The 21,272-nt window shown below is 46.3% G+C and overlaps 3 protein-coding genes across 3 annotated transcripts; 2 read left to right on the top strand and 1 right to left on the bottom strand.

The window, feature by feature from the left end:
* Window positions 1–7,874: 7,874 nt before the first annotated feature.
* LOC124674506 (transcription factor MYB124-like) lies at window positions 7,875–12,268 on the top strand. The gene is made up of 12 exons (XM_047210551.1): window positions 7,875–7,973; window positions 8,356–8,402; window positions 8,488–8,544; window positions 8,719–8,791; window positions 9,403–9,458; window positions 9,566–9,745; window positions 9,827–10,005; window positions 10,105–10,244; window positions 10,340–10,482; window positions 10,562–10,698; window positions 10,783–11,669; window positions 11,783–12,268. The coding sequence occupies exons 1-12, from the start codon at window positions 7,875–7,877 to the stop codon at window positions 11,885–11,887; spliced, it is 2,103 nt and encodes a 700-aa protein (XP_047066507.1). The 3' UTR covers window positions 11,888–12,268.
* Window positions 12,269–13,815: 1,547 nt separating this feature from the next.
* On the top strand, window positions 13,816–17,642 carry LOC124672812. Its single transcript, XM_047208982.1, has 2 exons — window positions 13,816–14,178; window positions 17,207–17,642. The coding sequence occupies exons 1-2, from the start codon at window positions 13,816–13,818 to the stop codon at window positions 17,492–17,494; spliced, it is 651 nt and encodes a 216-aa protein (XP_047064938.1). The 3' UTR covers window positions 17,495–17,642.
* A 465-nt stretch (window positions 17,643–18,107) lies between these two features.
* Window positions 18,108–18,668, bottom strand: LOC124672813. The gene is made up of 2 exons (XM_047208983.1): window positions 18,385–18,668; window positions 18,108–18,279 (listed from the first exon to the last, which is right to left on the bottom strand). The coding sequence occupies exons 1-2, from the start codon at window positions 18,666–18,668 to the stop codon at window positions 18,108–18,110; spliced, it is 456 nt and encodes a 151-aa protein (XP_047064939.1).
* Between the last annotated feature and the right edge of the window lie 2,604 nt (window positions 18,669–21,272).

The following is a 21,272-nucleotide window of genomic DNA, read 5'->3' on the forward strand; positions in this document are numbered from 1 at the left end:
GAAAGTTGGGCCTCTCTGCAATTTCACATTCTGGGACTAGACAGAACCTACCAAACACACTCTGGGTTCAGCATGTTTTGACACCTACGATCTACCAAACATACACAAAATCTGAGCCTAGCTAGTATGATATGGGCAGTGCCCACATGAGAAAGTAATTCCCAGGTGAACCGGGCTACCAAACACACCCATAGTGTAGCTTTCCGACGAGCTACTTTATTTACTTGATGGGTTCTCTTTGCTCTCCCTCTCTTTCTCAAATAGGTTTAAAGAGGAACGAATACAATGGAAAAGATATTTTTGTTACAAGTGTTCTTTACTTCCGATAATCTTGTATGCTCACTCTGTTTTAAAATAAGTGTGGAGATTTTGTGTAAATATGGATATATCTAGATTTATTTTAGTTATAGATCTATCTTTATATAGATAAAGTTGCGACACTTATTTTAAATAGATATACTAGCTAGTATAAGTGCAGGCATAGAGTTATTGGAGTACTTTTCTTTAAATTGGGAAGGGTTCCAAAGGATCCAGAAGCCGATTTGAGCGGTAGGCATACAGGTTACAAATATGGCCTAGAGATAATTAGTAACTACAACATGGTTCACCATTTTTAATATGGAAGAGTGCTGAAGGATTTGAAAGCTGCTTAAGCGGTGGGCATACAAGTTACAACGAGGATCCTAGGATTGCTAGAAATTACAACATGGTTGTCACTTTTACGAAAAGAACCTTGCAAAGAAAATATAGGTTGCAATGTAATCCTTGTGAATTGTTCTTGTGCTAGGAGCTCAAAGCATGACCACCCACCTCATCATTTAGGACTACGCCACCTGAGTCATGCAAGCCAGGGGCGGAGGTAAGAAAATTGGTTTGGGTGTACATAGACAGGGATCATAGTTTTACTAATTAATTATAGGGCTAACTCAGGGTTTGAGCTATGTTTTAGTACAAATTTATATTAGATTTACGTAGACTTTAATTGTCTCCCAAAAATAATGGGTGTATATTTCTACACCCATGTCTCTAGCTAGCTCCGCCTATAATGCAAGTCAAGAGTGTGACGCGGTGCCAAAGTTGAAGATCCTCCCATGTGGCACGCCCATGGGGAGGACGAAAGAGATGAGGTGCAAGGATGGCACCAAAGCATGGAGTGGTAGGCATACAAGTTACAAATAGGGCCTTGAGATAATTAGTAATTACAACATGGTTCACATTTTTTAATATGGAAGAATGTCGAAGGATTTGGAAGCTGCTTAAGCAGTGGATATACAAGTTACAACGAGGATCCGAGGATTTTTAGAAATTACAACATGGTTGTCATTTTGACAAAAAGGACCTTGGCAAAAATATAGATTGTAATGTAACACTTCTATTTTGTTCTTGTGTTAGGACCACAAAGCACGACCACACACCTTGTCGTTGAGGGCTACACCACTTGAGTCAAGGCAGGAGTGTGACTCCACGCCAAAGTTGAAGATCCTCCTAGGTGACACGCCGACATGGAGTACGAAAGAGATGAGATGCAAGGATGGCACCAAAGCATGGAGTGGCCGCCTCATCGGCAAAATATCATAGCGGCAAGACATCACCGCAATGGATGAAAATTTTAAGAACAACAACTTCACGGACAAGCCAAGGAACTCCAGATCATGGCGCCTCACTGCCTCCCACCCCTTCTGCCACCACGACGAATAGATCAGGCAAAATCACTAACAAAAAAAGCTTCGTTGATCTTGTTGAAGAAGCCTATGCTGGATTTGCACTCCTTCTGCGACATCCACCATGGAGGAAGAAACAAAGGAGGTCGCCATCGACTCCTCACCGTAGCTCACTCGCGATATGGAGAGGCTTTGAGAGAGCGGCATAACGCCGAAATCCACAAGGGCAAACACTAAACTACAAGTAACCCTATTGATGGTACTATATTGCGGGAGGAGGCCAACCTCCTCTTCTCCTCCAACTTCAGTTGGCGAGGCCACCGGAGGAGAGATGGGCAGGAGCTGGGGCAAACTTAGCGACTCTGAGTGGATGCTAATGAGCGAGAAATGGAAGAAGATAATGAGCCTCCCCGTGTTCAAGTGTGGAGTTACTAGTCACCAATCGAAACAAAGATGCATACATAGGACATGTAGGACATTTGTATAGGAGTTTTTCTTTTGGAATTTTTATAGGACTATGTTGGTCGCTGATTTTGAAACAATTACTCCCTCAGATTCATATTAATTAACTAAGTTTTGTCTAGACACAAATATATTCGTCAACAAATATGTCCTTATCTAAATATTCAATTAATTTGGATCGAAAAGAGTATTACTTGCTCCAAGGGCGATGCCGGTACCTAGCTTTCTCAAGCAATTGCAATGCCCGAAAATATTCCGGCTCGTGATCTACACGAGTGGTGGCACCAAGTAAAAAAAATATCTGAGTCGGGTTTTCTTTGTAGCCATTGTATTCCTCGTTTGAAATCGCTGATTAAGATTGGCTAAGCGATCACCATCACACACACCAGCGGACAAACAAGACTTTCACTACCCAGTAGGTTGCCGAACGTCTGACTATATGTAATGCTGTTTCAAATCCTAGCAATTACTCTTATTACTTAACCACGATCACTGCTTGCTTTACACACAATCCATTCAATTTTCTAATTATATTTTTTAAAAGTGGCTGAGCACGGCTAATGTGCGCACCGTCAACCTTTATTTAACTTTCACTAACTCCTCCTTTGGTAGGCTAACATACTCCTAAGTACTCGTTCCACAAACAACAGAGGAACAGCCATATCTGCCGAATCGCACAGTTGACTATTTGAGGAGCTATGCAGGGTTTATGAACACGCAGTTGCATGCTTATCAGAGACAGGTGACCTGATCGAGTTGATTAAGTAAAACTTAATTTTTTTTGAGAATAGTAAAACTTGATTAACTGCACTGTTGCAACAGCCTATTTTTTTTTAAAATAAGCTAGCTGCTCATATTTAATTTGAAGATAGCAATCTAGAAGTTGATATTTTTTTGTGGTGGCAACTGGCAACGATGAACCGATTTCACAAGATACCTGTGCCTTTGCCATCACCTTGCATGCACAAACCTTCGTTATCTGAAACGAATGTGTGCAAACCTTTTAGTACAACGTAGCAGGAGCGTGGCACCATAAACAGAGTCACACGAACTCACCGATGGCTCATACATGCGTACACGCATGGCACGGAGCATGCATTGTATGATGCAAGTTATGAGCATTGCTCACCGTTTTAAAAAAAAGGAAAGCAAATGGGAGAGAAATGGAAAAGTAGTACCCGTCCCATGAAACATGTCATAATTTTATCTAATTTTAGATGTATCAAGACACTTAATAGTAACTAGATACATCTAAATTTTAGATAAAGTTAAGATAATTTTAATTGAGCGGAGAGAGTATATATGCAAAAGCTAACTATACTCATCTTGTGTTAGACAGCTCCGAAAAAAATCTTACCTATTAAATTGCAATCGGTGGTGGTCGTACGTGGAAAAATCGTGCGTACGTCAAAAAAAAACCCTGCCTAAGATCGCTTCGTACACAGGTTTGCTTCGTCCCTGCTGCCTTGGTTTCGATAGATCTAAACAAAAATCGGTTACATAATCTCAATCGCGCTAACAAACCACACGTATGTCAACAGGAGACCAATTGTTGGGTAGGAGCCCGGTCCAGCCTACAAGTCCAGATCGAATCCATGTACTCCGAGGCTCGCTCCGATTGACCCATCGAGATAACAATGAAGCTCCATGATGAGGGCATCGGCGAAACCTCCATACCGCCGGCCGGCTCCCGACGTACAACCTGATTAGCCTTCTAGAGGTCAAGCGCGTGCACGCGGACGAGCCCAATGTACTAAAGCCTCACCGTGGCCCACTCCCCGATGTACTCCGACCTTCCCGTCTGCCCCGCGCGGGAGGTGGCCATCATCGTCTCGGCGGATCAATCCTTTCATACCTACAAAAATACGGGTACGCCGTGAATTGGATCGTCCGTTTGATCAACTACTCAATGGCAGCGTGCCTCCCCGAAGCCAACTTCCACTCAAGTAATCGCTGTCGCGAGCCCCGTGTTCCGTCGCCCCGCCATGTGCCGCGCTCAGCCGCTGCCGTCGCCGCTGCATGCAGTCGGCTGTCCTGGAGACGATCTATGTGACTACTATTCCCGAGTCTACCACTCACGGTGAACACTCACGATGAGGTGCGACTCGGAGCACGTAGCCCGCCCACACCTGCCTGACTTCTACCCCGACGTCGCGAGCGCACGGCCGGTGAACCGTCTGTACGACAGCTGCACTTGCGATGCCGCACAGCCATTTCGAGCAATGGAGATCAGATGAAGCATAGATGCGTCATACGACTATGGCCAGGACAAGTGCAGCTGAAGTGCATATTGGAACGCAAACTGGAATTGCTGAGATTACACCGTCAAGGGGATCATGGTAGTTTGCTTGCTGAACCAAGAACAACCTAAGCAAATTCTGATTGTTAATTAATCTTTTTGAACTTCCCTTGTGAATCTAAATTCATGGGCAGATAAACACGGGAAAATTTAAAAATACTTGCATACATAATAATGAGTGCGCATTATTTGTTGATTTGCCTAAAAAAACTTAACTTTTTCAGTGTTATTTATTCATATATGAGAGCAGATGCCTTTGTTCTCTTGTATTATTTTGCTAGCTTTCATTATTTATATTCTTCTCATTAGGTTTCTTCGATAGGTAAAATCATCCAAAGAAATTACAAAGTGCATGTTTCTTTTTGTCACATCATAGTGCAAGACATTACGAAGTTCAATGGAGATGATCAATATTTAGCAGATTGTTCAACAATAGAGTGGTCTCGAGTAGAGTAGAATCACAAAAGGAACCGAACGTAAAAAATTGGACATGAACACATGTTGAAGTATCTACATATCACTTTATTATTCACTTCATCAGCCCATGACTCGAACACGATACCAATGTTGTGAAAAGACTTGACATTCACAACATCGGCTACAAATTAGCAAATATTATATTTGATTTTTCTTTGTGCCGTAGCAACGCACGGGCATTTAGCTAGTACAATATATGTGGAATGGGATGATATGTTGCTTTAGAGTGGAAATGTGCATATTTCTTAGACGACAAAGAAAACAATTACCCCGGCGGCACTAAAAACCATCTGATCTGATCCTTGATATTTATGAAAATACGAAGGAAATAAAAAGATTCACAACGGACGATTATGAAGGTTGATTGGCGAATAATTATTCCTAACAGTCGCTCCATAAGAGTCCTAAAGTAAACTTGTTTCATGGAAAATAAACCTAGACATAAGCATAGTCCATATGATCGGTTGGCTGCTTTACCGCGAGTTGAATCAAAGCCAAGCATAAAACCATAGCAGTGTTTGGTTAAAAGAGTATAAACTCAATTTGTTGGAACATTCCTACAAACGGATGAGGAAAAAAGCTGTTTGCTTCTTGATATGTTTTTTTAACAAAATATTACGTTTACAATCTTTGCTTCTGCTCAATATTGTTTACAATCATTGTTTCCTCTGAATGATTTTACTAAATCAAGTTTCTGATTTACATACCCAAAAGCCCGTGAGTTGGTATTTCAAACTTTACAGTAGAAAGTTGAGGTTCGAATTGTTGAATTTAAGTCAAAATCCACTGCTCATGACTGATCTTTGACTTGAAAGTTCGAAGTAGTGAGCTAAAAGATTAAGAAAGAGAGGAGGGATACTTTCTTTCTTTCCCCCGGGTCTCTCTCGAAGCTCTCTCTTTCTGGTCTCTTCCTCTTGCTCCCCGGGCCGGACCGGAGCTTCTCTTGCCGGCGTATTCGCGCGGAGATGCCGAAGGGATGGTGCCGGTAGTAGTTTTAGGTGTAGTTTCTTTCCAGAGTTTACCTATATGGAGTCTGAGAGTAGGTTGGTAGATCCAGGCGACCAGATCTGCCACGCCATGGATCTCTTTTTCTTCACTGTATCTACTTGGTGGCGAGCCAAGGTGCAGGTGGGGAAGAGGAGGTCATGCATCTCTCCAAATAAAGTCTGCATCTGGAGTTTGGAGCTGGATTTCTCGGACCAATCCTGGCTCTGTTTGGTTCTTCTCTGCTTTCCAGCGATTCTCCCATGGTGGGAGCAGATGGAGGTGATGAGGGAGCTCAGGAACTCCTTCAATAAGGTCCAGGTTCGTTTGATGTGCGGGCTCACCTTCGTTGGTCAAAGATTCAAACTTCTCCCCTCTCGTCATGGTGACGTTGAGGGAAGTCAGTTTGCAATCCTTGGCTGCTCGACGGCGGGTCAGCGCCAGGGAAACTATGAAGCTTCGTTTGGGAGGGCATCCACAACAGCTCCGTCTTGGCTGCTGTCTCTGATGGTCGAAGGGCGACCCCTCCACCCTCTGTCACCGGCGACGATTTCTTCCGACCGGTGGTTGCAGGTATTCTTCTACCTCCAGGCTGTCGTGCCAAAGCGGAGGCCTCATAGCTCCATCACAGTAGGTTCCCGGAGCTCCGTCCCAAGTGGTAATGTCCCCGGCGATGGCGTTCTTGGCTGTGAAGTGATGCAGCGATGCGGTGGAGATGGAGCTGGACCTGATTGCACACTCAGTTTTAGATCTAGGGTCCCTAGTGCAAAATGTGAAGACTTTGTTGTAATTTACGATTTTCTTGTGGTCTGTGATGTAAGTTGTAACTCCACCGCTTTTAGTTAATCGAGCTTCTGGGTCCTTCGGGACCGACCCTGTTCAAAAAAAAAAAAGATTTCTTTCAAAGATTAAAGCTGAGGGGGTTCTCAATCCCAAACGTCAAACCTGAGTGGGTCATGTAGACTTCTTTCAAAGATTAAAACTGAACTTTTCTACGTCAAAAGTTCAATTTTCTTTTACTTGTATGCATACCTTGTTCTTTAGAGCACACCAGAGAACCGAAAACTAACTGTACGCTAGCCAAGGACTAATGCTATGTGGCACTCATTAGACGCCTCCTTGACCTAATGCTTTACCATGCACCTATTTGGATTTTCTTTTCCAAAGGTGAGAAGCCATATCTTAAACAAGTTTAAGAGTTAGAAAAAACCCTGACGAAAACTACATATAGTACCCAAGAGAATTTGTACGCCTCTAACCTACACAAGCGGATGCCGCCCTGTGAGTGTATATCTATAGCGCACCTGCTCCGCATCCTTGTTCTTTAGGTCGGTGTAACCATGGCAAGGAACTAAGTCACTAGATGATAAGTCAAGTTTTATGTCTACGATATATGTGTACACACAGAATCTCGATCAATGCATCAATATGCGTGAGTTGAAGCGGGCCTAAAGGTGGCATAATCGAAAATTTCATTTTCAAAACTTTGGTTCAAAAAGTTGAAATCAAAATAAGATTTAGTGATTTTCTAAGTGAATACTTAATCCATTTTTAGCAGTAGATATGCAGTGTGATGGTAGCCACAAGGAGATACTAGATGCCAGTAGTACAATTGGTCTTCTTGCACAGTTGTACCCTTATTAATCCCAGCACCAGCACGTGCTTTTGGGGCAAAGTTTCACACTCACACAGTAGTAGAGGAGGAGGGGTCGTCGTCCCAAACAACACTTCCCTTTCACGCCATGGCCCATCCTTAAAAAACCCACCTTTGCTCCACTCCCCACAGACCAAAAATTCCCATCTTCACCCACACCACTCTCCCCTCCTCCTCGCTGTCTTCTTCTCCGGACCTCCAGTTCAAAAATTCGCTCGCTCGCGCAGTCGCGCCCAAAACTCCAAACCCTACCCTGTCCGGTCCGGCTCCAGCCCGTCCCCCGGCCGAGCTCCCCGCACCGCCGGATCCCTGCGCGGAACATGCGGGATCTGGGCCCATGGCGACCGGCCCCGATCTGACCTCCTCCTCCGCCGCCGCCGACGCCGCCTCGTCGGCGGCCAAGAAGGACCGCCACATCGTGAGCTGGAGCGCCGAGGTGCGTGCCATACCGTGCTGTTGTTCCCTGGGCGCCTCGCGGCTGCGTAAACTTGTGCCGCGTCGGTGCTTTCCCCCTGCTCGATTTCGCTGGATTGGATTCGGGGACTTCCTTCGTTCCTGTAGCAATTCGTTCCCCTTTTCCGTTTGGCGAAAAAGAGGCAGTTTTTTCTTACATGTTTGGGCATAATCCGCGTTTTGGCAAATTCTGATTTTTTTTTGCCTTATCCTAATCTTGTGCTTGCAATTCCGAGCCCGAAAACTTATTTTATTGTTTGTTTTCTTATTTTTGACTACTTTTACATGGTTTTCGAGTGTGTGCCTCTGCGATTCTGCTCAAATGGTTGAATATCTTTCTGACGCTTCTGACTTTTTCCCTGTAGGAGGATGACGTGCTTCGTGCTCAAATCGCGCACCTTGGAACTGACAAGTACGGATTTCTTTTTTCGCTATCCTCACTTGCAATAACGCCTTCTAAAATTAACCTCGTCCTGTTCTTTCTTTCCCTCTTGTAGCTGGACAGTTATAGCGACACAATTCAAGGATAAGACTGCTAGACAGTGCAGGAGGAGGTATGCACCTCTCTCTGCTGGAAAAAAAAGGGGATCTTTGGTTCTAAATTGTTTGGTTTTATGACGTTTGTAGTATTTGTCCAATTGTATCTTTTATGACATGCAGAAGCGTTGGCTTGGTATCGTGAGCAGAGCTAATTCCAGTGTTTTTTTTTTGCCCTGCTGTTGCTGCAGATGGTACAATTATTTGAACACTGAGTGCAAGAAAGGCGGGTGGTCTCGTGAAGAAGACAAGCTTTTATGCGAGGTGAGAACTTGATGTGTTTCTACCATTTTACTTGCTTGGTGCCACTGCTTCATCAAACAGTTACAATATTTTGGGGCCAAAGTTCATCTCTTGGAGTAGGAGGGATTAGAGAGGGAAATTGAGTTTCAGGACCTAGACTAGATAGAATATTGGTCAAGAGATCATAATTCAGAGAAACAGGGTTGCAAGAAAGGAAGAAAAGAAGCTTTACAAATACTAGAGTTTTTCTCTTGGTTGCTTATTTAGCAGCAGCTGTTTGAGCTTCTTGGGCCATGAGACACCACACTTTATCTAGCTTCCTTGGTGAACACTAACACCTGCACAGGCAAATAGTTGTGTGTCCATGGAGCTACACATGAGTGCTGATGATGGATTTGTTTTTTGAATTGTAGGACATATGATTGTTATTGATGCGAACAACTAGAAGGGATCATACATTGCTCAAAAGCTATAATAGAATAACCATTCCCTTTGATTAGGCCGCTAGTTATGTTCTGACACATTTGCAATGGTGCATAAGAGAAATTAGGAAACCACCTGTTATTAGTGTTTGTTATTGCTGTAGAACTCTTGTAGTGCCAAATGATAATCTTGGACTTGTCAACATGCAGACTCAAAAGGTTCTTGGTAACAAATGGACTGAAATAGCAAAGGTTGTCTCCGGGAGGTGAGTGTCTTGCAAATGGTTATATGCTGTAAGGTGAAAAGAGTAATCAATGTTGGATATGTGAAACAAGATATCTGACATGTGAATTTTTCGTTTGCCTCTAATAGGACTGATAATGCAGTGAAGAATAGGTTTTCCACATTATGCAAAAGGCGGGCCAATAATGATGACCTGTTCGAGGAAAATACTGCAGTATGTTCCAATGCAAATGCAAAGAGGGTACTGACACAGACTGGTGGCCTCACACATGGTGCACCTAGCTCCTCGCCACCTATTAAGAACATGAGGTACACACAGTACCAGCAGAAGCTATTGGTTAATAATGCGAATCAACTTACACATATTTACCTGTTCTTTTCTGCAACCAGGTCTTTCAAACTTGATTTCAAGGAGAACATAGCACCAAATACGAAGTCATTTGGGCAAGAGAAGAGCATAGGACAAGATTCTCGGCAACCCCTTGCTGACCTTTGTCCACCCAATCAAAGTGTGAATATTGTGGAAACCCAAAATTCTGTTACTAGGACCTCAGCAAAGCAATTATATGGTGAGGAGCAGAGTTGTGAGCCTACTATCCTAGATACTGATTTAATGTGATTCAGGTGCTGTGTCAATGTTTGAACTTGCTCCATGTGCACAATTTCAGGTGTGAAGCATGAGGGTAATTTCTTGAACAAGAATGATCCAAAGTTTGCTACATTACTTCAGCAAGCTGATTTGCTTTCTTCCCTAGCAACAAAAGTAAAAACTGAAAACACGAGCCAAAGCATGGATGAAGCCTGGCAGGTATGGCATCGCCAACTTGATGGCCAGAAGTTTCATACTATAGATCTATAGTATTTTAGTATTTATAATAAACTGTTTTATGCTTGACCTTTCAGAAATTACAGCATCATTTGGTTAAGAAAGATGACAATGACATGTCAGAAAGCAGCATGTCTGGAACAGCTTCACTCCTAGAGGACCTCGATGATTTAATTGTAGATCCCTATGAGAATGAAGAGGAAGATGAACAGATGTCCAGGTAAATAATGAATAATATGTCATCCTTTTGGTTAAATCTATTGCCTCAGCTGTTGATCCACCATCATTCTAATAATCAGGGAGCAGAATGGAGTAACATCAGAAATGGCTCCTGATCATATAATGGATGATTGCTCAGTAGATCCGGTAGATCAGGGCACAGAAGATAATATTCTCTGTGGAATCACACTGTCTAGTTGTATGGAACCTTCCCCAGGTAACCTATGCTCTTAATCTGAACTTAGTTACATGCAGTTTCATCCACATCACAGAAGATTATTGACTTCTGAAGCTAAAACAGGTGCAGAAATTCTAGCTTATGTAAACTCAGATGAAGCTGCGGGAGATGGGGGGCTTCATTGCATGGAATACAGTTCTCCTGAGCAGACAGCTTTGCAAGCTAAAGCAGATGCGGAAATACCAGCATCCGTAGACTTGTGTGAGGCTGCCGAAGGTAGCTGGTCTCAGTTCATGGAATACATTTCTCCTGCTCATACAGTTTTGCATGCTGAAGCAGATGCAGAAAAACCAGTATCCGTAAACTTGAGCGAGGCTGCCGAAGGTAGCTTGCCTCATTGTATGGAATACATGTCTCCTGCTGATACAGTTATGCATGCTGAAGCAGATGCAGAAAAACCAGTATCCGTAAACTTGAGTGAGGCTGCCGAAGGTAGCTTGCTTCAATGTATTGAATACAGGTCTCCTGCTCATACACTTTTGCCAGCTAAAACAGAACCAGAACCAGCATCTGTAAACTCGAGTGAGGCTGCTGAAAGTAGATTACCTCTGTGTACGGAGTACATGTCTCCTGCTCATACACTTTTGCCAGCTAAAATAGATCCAGAAATACAAGCATCTGTAAACTTGAGTGAGGATGCTCAAGACGACAGTCTTCAATGTACAGAATATACCTCTCCCGCTCATACAGATTTGCAAGCTAATGCTGATGCAGAAATACAAGAGAAGGTTGCCCAAGATAGCAGGCTTCAGTGTGTTGAATTTAATTCCCCTGCTCACAGGGCTATCAAAGGTAAAGCATGTGTGAGAAAACAAGCTTCGGAGAACTGTAGCGAGGTTCCGAAAGATAGCAACACACACCCATGCATGGAATTCACCTCTCCTGCTCATACAGTCCCAACTTTCCATCCATACACAGAGAACGTGCCAACTCCAAAAATTACTGCCAGTGTAAGCATTTGACTTCTATCTTGTGATTGCTATCAATATTTTGCACACAAAATCATACCTGAAGTAAATACTTGGTAAAGTTACTCACGTATGTATTTTCTTGAACTTTCCAGGAGAAGAATTTTCTACTGTCGGTGCTTGGGTTGGCCTCACCTGGGTCGAAGCCAGAAACTTCTCAACAGCCTTCTTGCAAAAGGGCTCTTCTTAATAGCCTTTGAGAGGGGTATATATATCTTTTATGCAAATAAATTTTGCATTTTAGGTTCAAAACCAAGCCTTGCCATGCTCCTCAGCATGTATACCTTGGCTCCCCTAGATCTAATTTTTAACTAGGGTAGTTCTTGCTACTCCTATTTGCATCAAGTGTACCTAGCTCGTCCAGTTGTTTGTACGAGGTCTCGGTAGTTTGGTTTGTTGTTGGTTGTACATATCGCATTGGAGGCGGTGTTGTAGTAGCATACAGAATTGAAAGAAGGGGTGATGTGCCCTGAGAGTTACAGCTTGTATTCAAAATATAGAATAAGGTATTCTTTGTGTAATTAACTCCCTGTAACCTTTTATGTCCGGTGCGGAATATATTGGCTTGGTTTGTGGTGTGATGTAATGGCTATCTTTCTTGCGGAACATATATGTGGTTGAATGAATAGTATGCGTCTTCATCAGGTTGTGTACTTCTGTTTGTTGTGATAATCATTAGGTTGGGTACTTGATGTTTCCTTTTATTTTTTTTCCTTTTCTCATTTAGAAACTCATTTTTTTTTTTACTGAAGATGAAGTGGTAGCTATTGAAACAGCTATGTGACCCGGTAGCTATCTCCAATCCGATCTGATTCTAGGAAGAACTTATATTTGAGGGTTTCGCAGGTAAAACTCTTAATCTTGGCAAGGACAATCTTGGTATAACAAACAGGACCTAAAGGTAAGTTGTGCTTATGAGGCCAGATTATATGTTTTCTTTGACATGAACTTGAAAGTCGTTTGAGAAAGAAAAACATATTTTTTTTTTCTTATATCACACTTCCTGGGAAATTGTATACTCGGTCCTTCCATAAAAAGTTATCTCAACTTTATCAAAATTTAGATGTATCTCTATATATACTAAATTGGGTCCGGATACATCCAAGTTTAAACAAAGCTAAGACATCCTTTCTGAGGAGGAACCTTCTCGGCTCCTGATTTTGTCGCCAAAATTGTGGCCAAAATTAATTTACTCATTTTTTAAATTTAGAATCAACCTTTTTTCGTGTAGAAAATATAGAGCAATATCAGAAAAAATAGTGAAATAATAAGAGAAAATAAAGTCAAACATTGATTTAGGTCAAAGCAGCCCAAGCCCAGGCATCGAGTGTACTGGATCCCCGTCACATACTGCCAAGCCCAAACTACGGGAATCCTATGGCCACGTGTACTTAACCTGGCCCGTCGCCCCCTTCTCCCCTTTGGTTCGTATCCTCCCAGTTCGTCTTCACTTCCCGCCCGGCCGCCCCGAGCACCCAATGGGAGCGTGACCCAGCTTGCGGCCGAGCGGGACAGCCGTCGTCTTCACTTTCCGCAGGATTCCAAGGTGAAATCGCCTACCGAGTCTTTCATCTGTGTTGGAGTTTGAACTTTGCTGTGATTTTTTGGGGATTTTAATCGAGCTACTTTTCTGGAGGTTTATTTTTTCGGATTTCTAAATCGGATCGATACGACAGATCGCGACGGAGTCCGGGATTTGATCGATTTCTGAACTTATTTCGTGCTGATTCGTTTGGTATCTCCTAGATCCTGATCCGCCTGTTCGTCCTCGGCTGTTCTTGGTTCTGGAGGTCAGGACTCAGGAGGCAGGAGCTGAGCTGCTCCCCCTCGTGCTACCCGGCTTAAACCACGCGATTTCCTGTCGATTTCCGCCGCTTTTGGTTCCATCTTTTAATTTCTCGAATTTTATTCCTTATTTTAGAATTTAAAATTTGAATTTTCCATCGGATTCCTCCTGCCTGCCAATCACGAGTTCGAAACCGCCCGCCGTGCTTGGCCGCGTGCCCCAGAAATTTTCTCCTCTCACTCTCTCGGTGGGGTGCCCTAATTTTCATCAGTTTTAAAAATTTCAGATTTTTCCCTTCCCCGGAGCCGTCGCCTCCGCCGCCCCCAAATCTCGCCGCGAGCGATGGACTTCGACTTCGACTTCGACTGCGCCGCCGCCTCCCCGGGCGGCCAGTGGCTGGGCGAGTCGGCGACGCGGCGGCGGCAGCGCCGCCTCTCGTCGCCCTCGCTCAGGACGTACCTCACGCCGGCCTTCGACGCCGTCGCCGCCGGCCACCCGGGGTCCCCCGCCTCCTCCTACTCGTCCGGCGGGCTGGAGCTCGGCTTCGACGCCTCGCTACTCCGCTACCGCCGCTTCTCCGCTAATCCGGAGATGGACAGCCGCCGCCTCGTCTACTCGCCGCCGGCGCAGCCGCGCCCGGTGTACCCCATGCCGGACCATGAGGCGCTCCGGGTTGAGGCCTTCCTCCATGGCCACAAACGCCAGGTGATTATGCTGCTCCCCAGATCTAACTTTCAGTAGTAACTTCTTTGTTTGCAGTCTTGCGTTACCATTGTCTCAAGTATATATCATACTGATGGGGTAGAGAGAATGGTTCATGATCTGTTCTAGTGGTAAAAGCCTTTAGGTCACCTACTGGTTAGGTTGATTCTTTGGTTGCATAACTCCTGTAGTATTTTCTGCTGTTGATCTCGATACTGTCATGGTCAGATGATTCCAATACTTTCTCTTTTTAATCACATATCTAGATCATGTTATAGGGGCAGAATCTTTCCTTATATAGGTCAAATTAGTCCATAAATACTGGAATCACTTGGGCCGCTGCCAAGTAACTTGTTCTTGAATGATACTGTCATACTATGTCTGAGACTGAAGGTTGTCTAACAGTCTGAGTGTACAGAACGAAAACAGATCACACCAAACCATCAAAACTTTTACATTTGTCATCAATGTTCCTAAAATCCTAAGTCATAACGCAACATATCGGACTATATTTAGACCATGTCATAGTTCAGTCCACTATTCTAGTATGCAGTTCATTCTTGTGGACTTTATTTATATAATCTCATGATATTTGATAATGCATTTGAGCTGCTACTTACTCTCCCTCCTGCAAATTTCACAAAGTTGAATTACTTTGTCATACATGACTCTATTTTTTTATTCTAATACTGTTGTTTGCTCTAACACAAAATTAGAGCTCGGTTAGGTTTCAGATAGGAGTCTCAAAGCTCCCAGTTTTAAATTAATAAAGCCCTCATCCGGATAGGATACAATGGTGCTGATTACACAAACTTGAACAAGTTTAAAAGAAAGAGGCAAAGCACTAGATTTTTTTCACGAAAACGCAAAGCTTATGTTTCTATTCATTGATAGAAAAAGGAGTTTACATTACAAGCCTAAGAAAAGGCCGAACACCCACAGTACACACCCGACACTCAAACTAGACTACGACAAAAAGGCCGAAATCCGTCGAGTGCTCCTCCAGGACGCTGCAGAGTGAGCTCCTCCGCAAGACAGAACCCTTGCCGATGAAAGTCGCAGTGCTTGTGCATCGTCGAAATTACCAAGAGCCTGCCAGCCGCAGCCAAGACGCGTACCACCTGAATCCCGCGAGCCCACCACGGCTCAGCTGGGAGCATTGCTGCTCCGGCCTCGACCCAAATCCAAGGAACGCTGTCGGCGCAGCGGCTAGCTCCCGGCAACCTCGACAGACGTGCAAGCGTGCAGTCTTCAGCAGCCCGCCAACAAACACAGAGGCCAGCCCACCACTGCTCATCCAGAGGCATGCTCGCGCTGTTCGAGGAAGATCCTCGTCGCGCAAGCCACCGCGATACCACTCGAGAGGCCGGCGCGCTACCTGCATCGCAAGACACCTCCCATGTGGTCAGCGCTGTGATCCACGAGGAAGAACTACGGCCCGTACTCAAGTTCCCAAGACGACGCCTCCAAGGAGGGTACGACGTTCAAGACACCGTCGTCGCCCGATTTGGCTAGCCAAATCTGAGGTTTTCACCCGGAGCATGAGACCCTAGGCAAGGGAGGTGCCGAAACTCCTCGATGACGCCACAAGAGGAAAACGGCGCCCTCAGGCGTCGCCGTCACCGGCCCTGAAAGGCAGGGCTTTCGCCCAAAGCACTAGATTAACTACAAACGCCGGAAGCTGCTAGCAAGCCTGAACAATAACAACAAGTCCTGGAGCGACCCCAGCGCAACCAGGGCAGATTTGGTCATAAGGTAGGAATTAACCTGCACCCCTAAACTGCTCAACCTCTGCTGTGCTGGCAACTGCACAACGGCACACGGACCCAAACTCCACAATGCTGAGCCACCAAAGAGCCATCTTGAACAAGTCACGAAGTACTGCTGCGGACAGAATGAGACCCGAACTTCAAACAAAGGAGCAACCAGCGCCAAAGGGATAAAGAACCGGCTCAATCTGAGTGTACAAAACGAAAGCAGATCACACCAAACCATAATTTTTTTACCCAAGTCATAACGCAGCATATCAGACTATATGTAGAGTATGGTCATAGTTCAGTCAACTATTGTAGTATGCCAGTTCATGTCGTGGACTTTATTTTTATAATCTCATGATATTTGATAATGCATTTGAGCTACTACTTACCCCCTACTGCAAATTCTACAAAGTGCATTACTTTGTCATACATGGCTATATTGTTTATTCTAGTGTTGTTTGCTCTTACATATAATTTAAGCTAGGTTAGGTTTTAGTAGTTCAGTTACCCTTAGCTTCAGTGCATAATTGTTTTTACTATTTCCTTAAGCTCGCTCCTGTTGCTAGGGTAGAAAATGTTCTGATTCATTGGATATGCATGAGTTGTTAGATCATATACTTGTTGTCTGCTCCTCTAAATGTGGAGACATAATTTAGGATGTTATACAATTATTACCTTGAGTGCAAAGTTGTTTTCTCATATCCTTAACTACTCACCCTTGCTAGCGGAGAAGACACAATTTGTTTCAGATACTTAAATATTGCTGGAAGCAAGTTGATCTAGCACACCCAGACATATCGACCCTGTTTTGGATCTAGTTCTGTTGCTAAGCTTAACAATTTTTTTTTAGTTGTCTATGCCTTGAACACCTTTTTTTAGATCTAGTTCTGTCACTAAGCTGCAGATACCTATGGTTCTGTTACAGTTACAGGCTCAATTATGTATAGACCAGTTATTTGTTTTTGCAGCACCTGGAGTATGCGAGTAGTCAATGCTTCTTTGTATCTAATTAGCGTGATGCGATACATTATCTCCGGTTACCTCCTATGCTATTCTTTTCTTCATCCTTAAATTGATTTGCCATATCAAATTGTTGCCATGTTTATTAAGCTTTACTGTAAATCAACAAAAAACTTAGATTAACGGTGGTGTAAGATGGTTCCTAAATTCATTTTTTTGAGCTAGTTTGATGTTTCTTTTATAGTCCTTTATTCTTATTTTCTGAATCCACACCTGGCTGTACTCAGTAACTTATCCTGTTTCATGTTGCACAGGCTGGTCCTCTGACTGGCGCACCAGGTTTTCCCGACATGAAACACCAGTTCTTCAGCCCCACAAGGCCACCGCCTGTTGACTTCCGATCACCAGATGGTGCCATCATGCTACCAAACAGAGCCAAGCTTTTCTCGACACCGGCACCTGGAGCAACAACACCTTCAGCTCAGGCGGCGTCTGCTCACCCACAGCCAACAGAGGAAGAAGGCGACCTCATAGCTGAGGTCCTCTATGGTCGCAGCGGGCGACGCAGGCTGCCCGTTTTCAAGGATATCTGCCCGGAATGAGTGATGCCCATCCTCGACATGCGTGGATCATGGATCATGTATATTCTATGTATCCCTCCTGTGTCCATAGGCTCATCAGATGTTTTGCCCAGAAAGATTGTTTCTAGTTACCTGTTCCTAGGGGAGGACCGCTCTCCCTCTCTTGATCTTTAGGTGAGAAGATTATGCTATGTTTTTTTTTTCTTTGGGAGGAAAGATTATGTGCTATGGTTGAGTAAGCCGGCAAACGAAATACTTGCTTGACGTCGGTTAAGTTGATTAAACCTGCTATATGCGTTGGACAAGTGCTTCGCTATTGTACTCTTGGTTCAGGAAAGCTTTTTTCGATAGTACAATTGCCATTCCTGGTATCACTTGGGCTCTGACATTTCAGCTAGATTGGATGCAGGTCTCTGTTATTGCAACTATGAAAGTGGTTCCAACAACTGCAATTCGTTAACATTTCATATTCACAGTGGTACACAGGACAGAATCGCAGGATACACGTACAGGTTACAACAGAACGTTACAGGACACCGCTCTTTGCTATGCAGGCTACAGGTACAAGAAGAAGAAAGAGAGTGGAGCAGAGGGGTACAGATGCTTTCAAAATTTCAGCGTTCGCGTCCACCGATCACAGCTCCTCATCGGAGCGCCGAGACGATGAGACCTTCCTCCTGACCTTCTCGGAGGTCCTCCCGATTGTCTCCTCGGCTGCCCTCGCCGCCGACTCCGCGGTGTGCTCCACCGCCTCCTTGCCCATCTCCAGGCCCTGCCTGGCCGCCTTCTTCATCGACACCGGGCTCCTAAGATCGTACCTTGATCGCCACACGAAACAACACACGTCATGAGATTACACATTCTTTCTCGTACCTTGACAACATCGCCTGCTGACAAGGCACGGAACAAACTGAGTAATTCTATACCTTGGCTCGAGCGGGCGGAGCCTGAGGCACGCCAGCTTGGCCCAGGCGCGGAGCGCGTCCAGCCAGCCCTCGTGGCCGGCGACGCCGATGGCGAGCTCGACCGGCTCAGGGAGACCCCTTGCGTCCGCCGGTGGCGGCGGCGGCGACAGCAAGAACACGACGGCCGAGGCCACGAGGAGCAGCGACGCGAGAACAACGATGGAGGTTGCTGTGCTGCTCGTCCCCGCCGGCGACGCGGCGCCGCCGACCTTGCAGGCCTTTCCGCACATTCTTTTGCACCTGGTGACGCAGAGAAACGATGCAGTGCGTACGTAGGAGGTTTGCGAGACTGCCGCTCATGGATCGGCTCGGACCGGTGGTGGTAGGCTGGGAGCTTTGTTCGCAGGGGCTGACGCGTGGGGCGGCACGTGCGGGGATGCGGGAGGTCGGGTGGCTCGCTGGACCGGCGAGCGACGTGGGCCGGTCTCGGCGCAACGTGTCGCGGCACGTCGGCAGCTGCTGTGGCAAAAACAAACGAGCCGCGCCGTACCATGGTAATCTTGTTTAATCAGTATCACATACAATACACAAGATGAAAAAATATTGTGTATCTACTGTATTATTGGAGTGTGCTCACAAGAACTTTGTGCTAGCACAGTAGCAGTAGGTATGTTGTACTCCATATCCTGGACAAATTAGGTGCGCCGTATAGATAAACTAGTAAATGGCAGAGGAGTTGATTGCACGCAATCGAGGCTTAGGTTGCACGAAGCAAGATGAGGCTAACAGGTTTCAAATGCAGAGCAAATATTATGCACCACGTACGGATAATTGAGGCCATCTTAAGTTAACTAGCATGATGCATGATGCAGGTGAGGCTGCCACGACTCCTAGATAGACGATGAAACTTGAACCACCAAATCAAGTCATGTAAGGGCATCTCCAACCGGCTGATCCAAACGGACGCGCTGGGCCGTCCGTTTTGAGCCGTTTGGGTGGCCGCCCGGACACGCGGACAGCGGCCCGCGTCCGCGTGTCCGTTTGGGTCGCGCGCTGCGCCCAACGCGCGGACGCATCGCATAATCGGAGAAAAACGAAAACAAAAAAACGAGGCAAATTTAAACGAAATTTCATTCAACATATGCCCTATTTTGGGCAAATTTTTACATAGCCCTATTTTGGGCAAATAACTAACAAAAGAAGCCCCTATATGGGCTTTTAAATATAAACTGAAAACCCTCTATTAGGGTTTGGTCGGCGGCGCGGTGGCCGCCGGTGCGCCGCCTAGCCCCTGTGTGCGTCGTCGGCGACGTCGTCGTCGTGGACGACGTCCCCGGCGGCGAGGCGCCGTTGTGGCTCGACCGCGCCGGGGACTCCGGCCACGAGACCACATGGCCTCCTCCTGGGCCGAGTGGGGGTCCGGAGCCACCCGAGGCCGCGGCGGCGCACGGAGCGGCGCCCTCCTCCGAGGCGCCGCGCCTCTCCCGCCGAGCGCGGCGCCCGGCCTCCTCGCCGCCGCTGCTCCTCGCGGCGCTCCTCGCCGGCGCGGCGCCCGGCCTCCTCCCGCCGCGCCGCCTCCTCCTCCTCCCGCCGCGCCGGCGGGCCTGGGCGTAGAGCTCCCAGCCCTCCGCCTCCTCGACCTCCCGCCGGGCCGCCTCCTCCATCTCGGAGGTGCGAATGGCCGCATGGAGGTGCGGCCATTTCGCCTCCTCCTCCGCCGCCGAGATCATCAGCGCGGCGAGGAGGTCCGGGTCCTCCTCCGAGGACTCGGGCTTCGGCTCGAGCAGGAGAGGCGGCGGCTGCGGCAATGCCGCACCGCCGCGGGCGGCCTCTCCGATGTGGAGGCCGCCTCGGTTTCTTCCCGCAGCCCGCAGCCCGCAGCGCCGGCGGGCGAGGGCGGCTGCTGGTCGCCTCGTCGTCGTTGGCGGAAGCGAACCGTCGCTTGGCCATGGCGGCGGTTTCGCTGCGGGGAGTGGAGTGGGGACTGGAGTGGACGGATCTGCCGATGGAGAGGCAGTCGTCCAGTCCCCATTTAATAGACTCCCTGGTCACCGACAGGTGGGCCCCAGGGAGACGAGGCGACCAGCGCCCGGACGCGAGCGGACGCCGCGTGCCATCCGCGGCCACGCAAACCTAGCCCAGATTTGGGCCGGGTTTGCGTCGTTCCGGACGCCGCGGCCGTCCGGTTTTGCGGTGCGTCCCCGCGCTGGGCCGCGTTTTTGTCCGGCTCGACCCAAACGGACGTGCGGGCGTGGTTTGGGTCGCACGGTTGGAGATGCCCTAAGTGCGTGTTGTGTCGAGCGCTCGGCCATTGGAACACCAGGAGGACTGTGGTCGGCAGGGGTGTGCAAAAAATGTTACCGACGGAAGCCGTTCAAACCGACCAGCTAGTTCATTTCTTTTCGATTTTTTTTAAAGTTTAGTACGGATGTTTTTAACAAAGTTGAAACTGGTGAAACTCTTTTTGCCCACCCTTAGTAATCGGATGACCGTCCACCTCATCGAACTTGCATTACTCCCTCTGTCCTACAATGTATTGGTTTTCGCTGCTCAACAATTACAAATTTGACTATAATTTTATTTATAATATGTCTATAAAATTAGTAAAAGATATATAAAATAAAATGACTTTTCCTCCTTACGAAGCATAAGGTCCGATTTCACTATTAAGATAACAAAATATAGGGCGGGTACTTGGACCTTGTTTCCTTAGCTTGGTGTACGAGCTACAACAAGTTTTCTTGCAGCTCAGGCTTTTAGGCCACCACCGACCCTAGAGCACACTAGCTCCATCTAGTTCTTTACCAAAAAACAAGGCTACAAGTCAAACAAGCCTACTAAACGAAGATTTATTGAACCACCATCTGCTAATATAAATAGAACCAACACAGAAG

Source organism: Lolium rigidum, chromosome 7 (genome assembly GCF_022539505.1).
Source record: "Lolium rigidum isolate FL_2022 chromosome 7, APGP_CSIRO_Lrig_0.1, whole genome shotgun sequence".
In the NCBI taxonomy this organism is placed as follows: Eukaryota; Viridiplantae; Streptophyta; class Magnoliopsida; order Poales; family Poaceae; genus Lolium; species Lolium rigidum.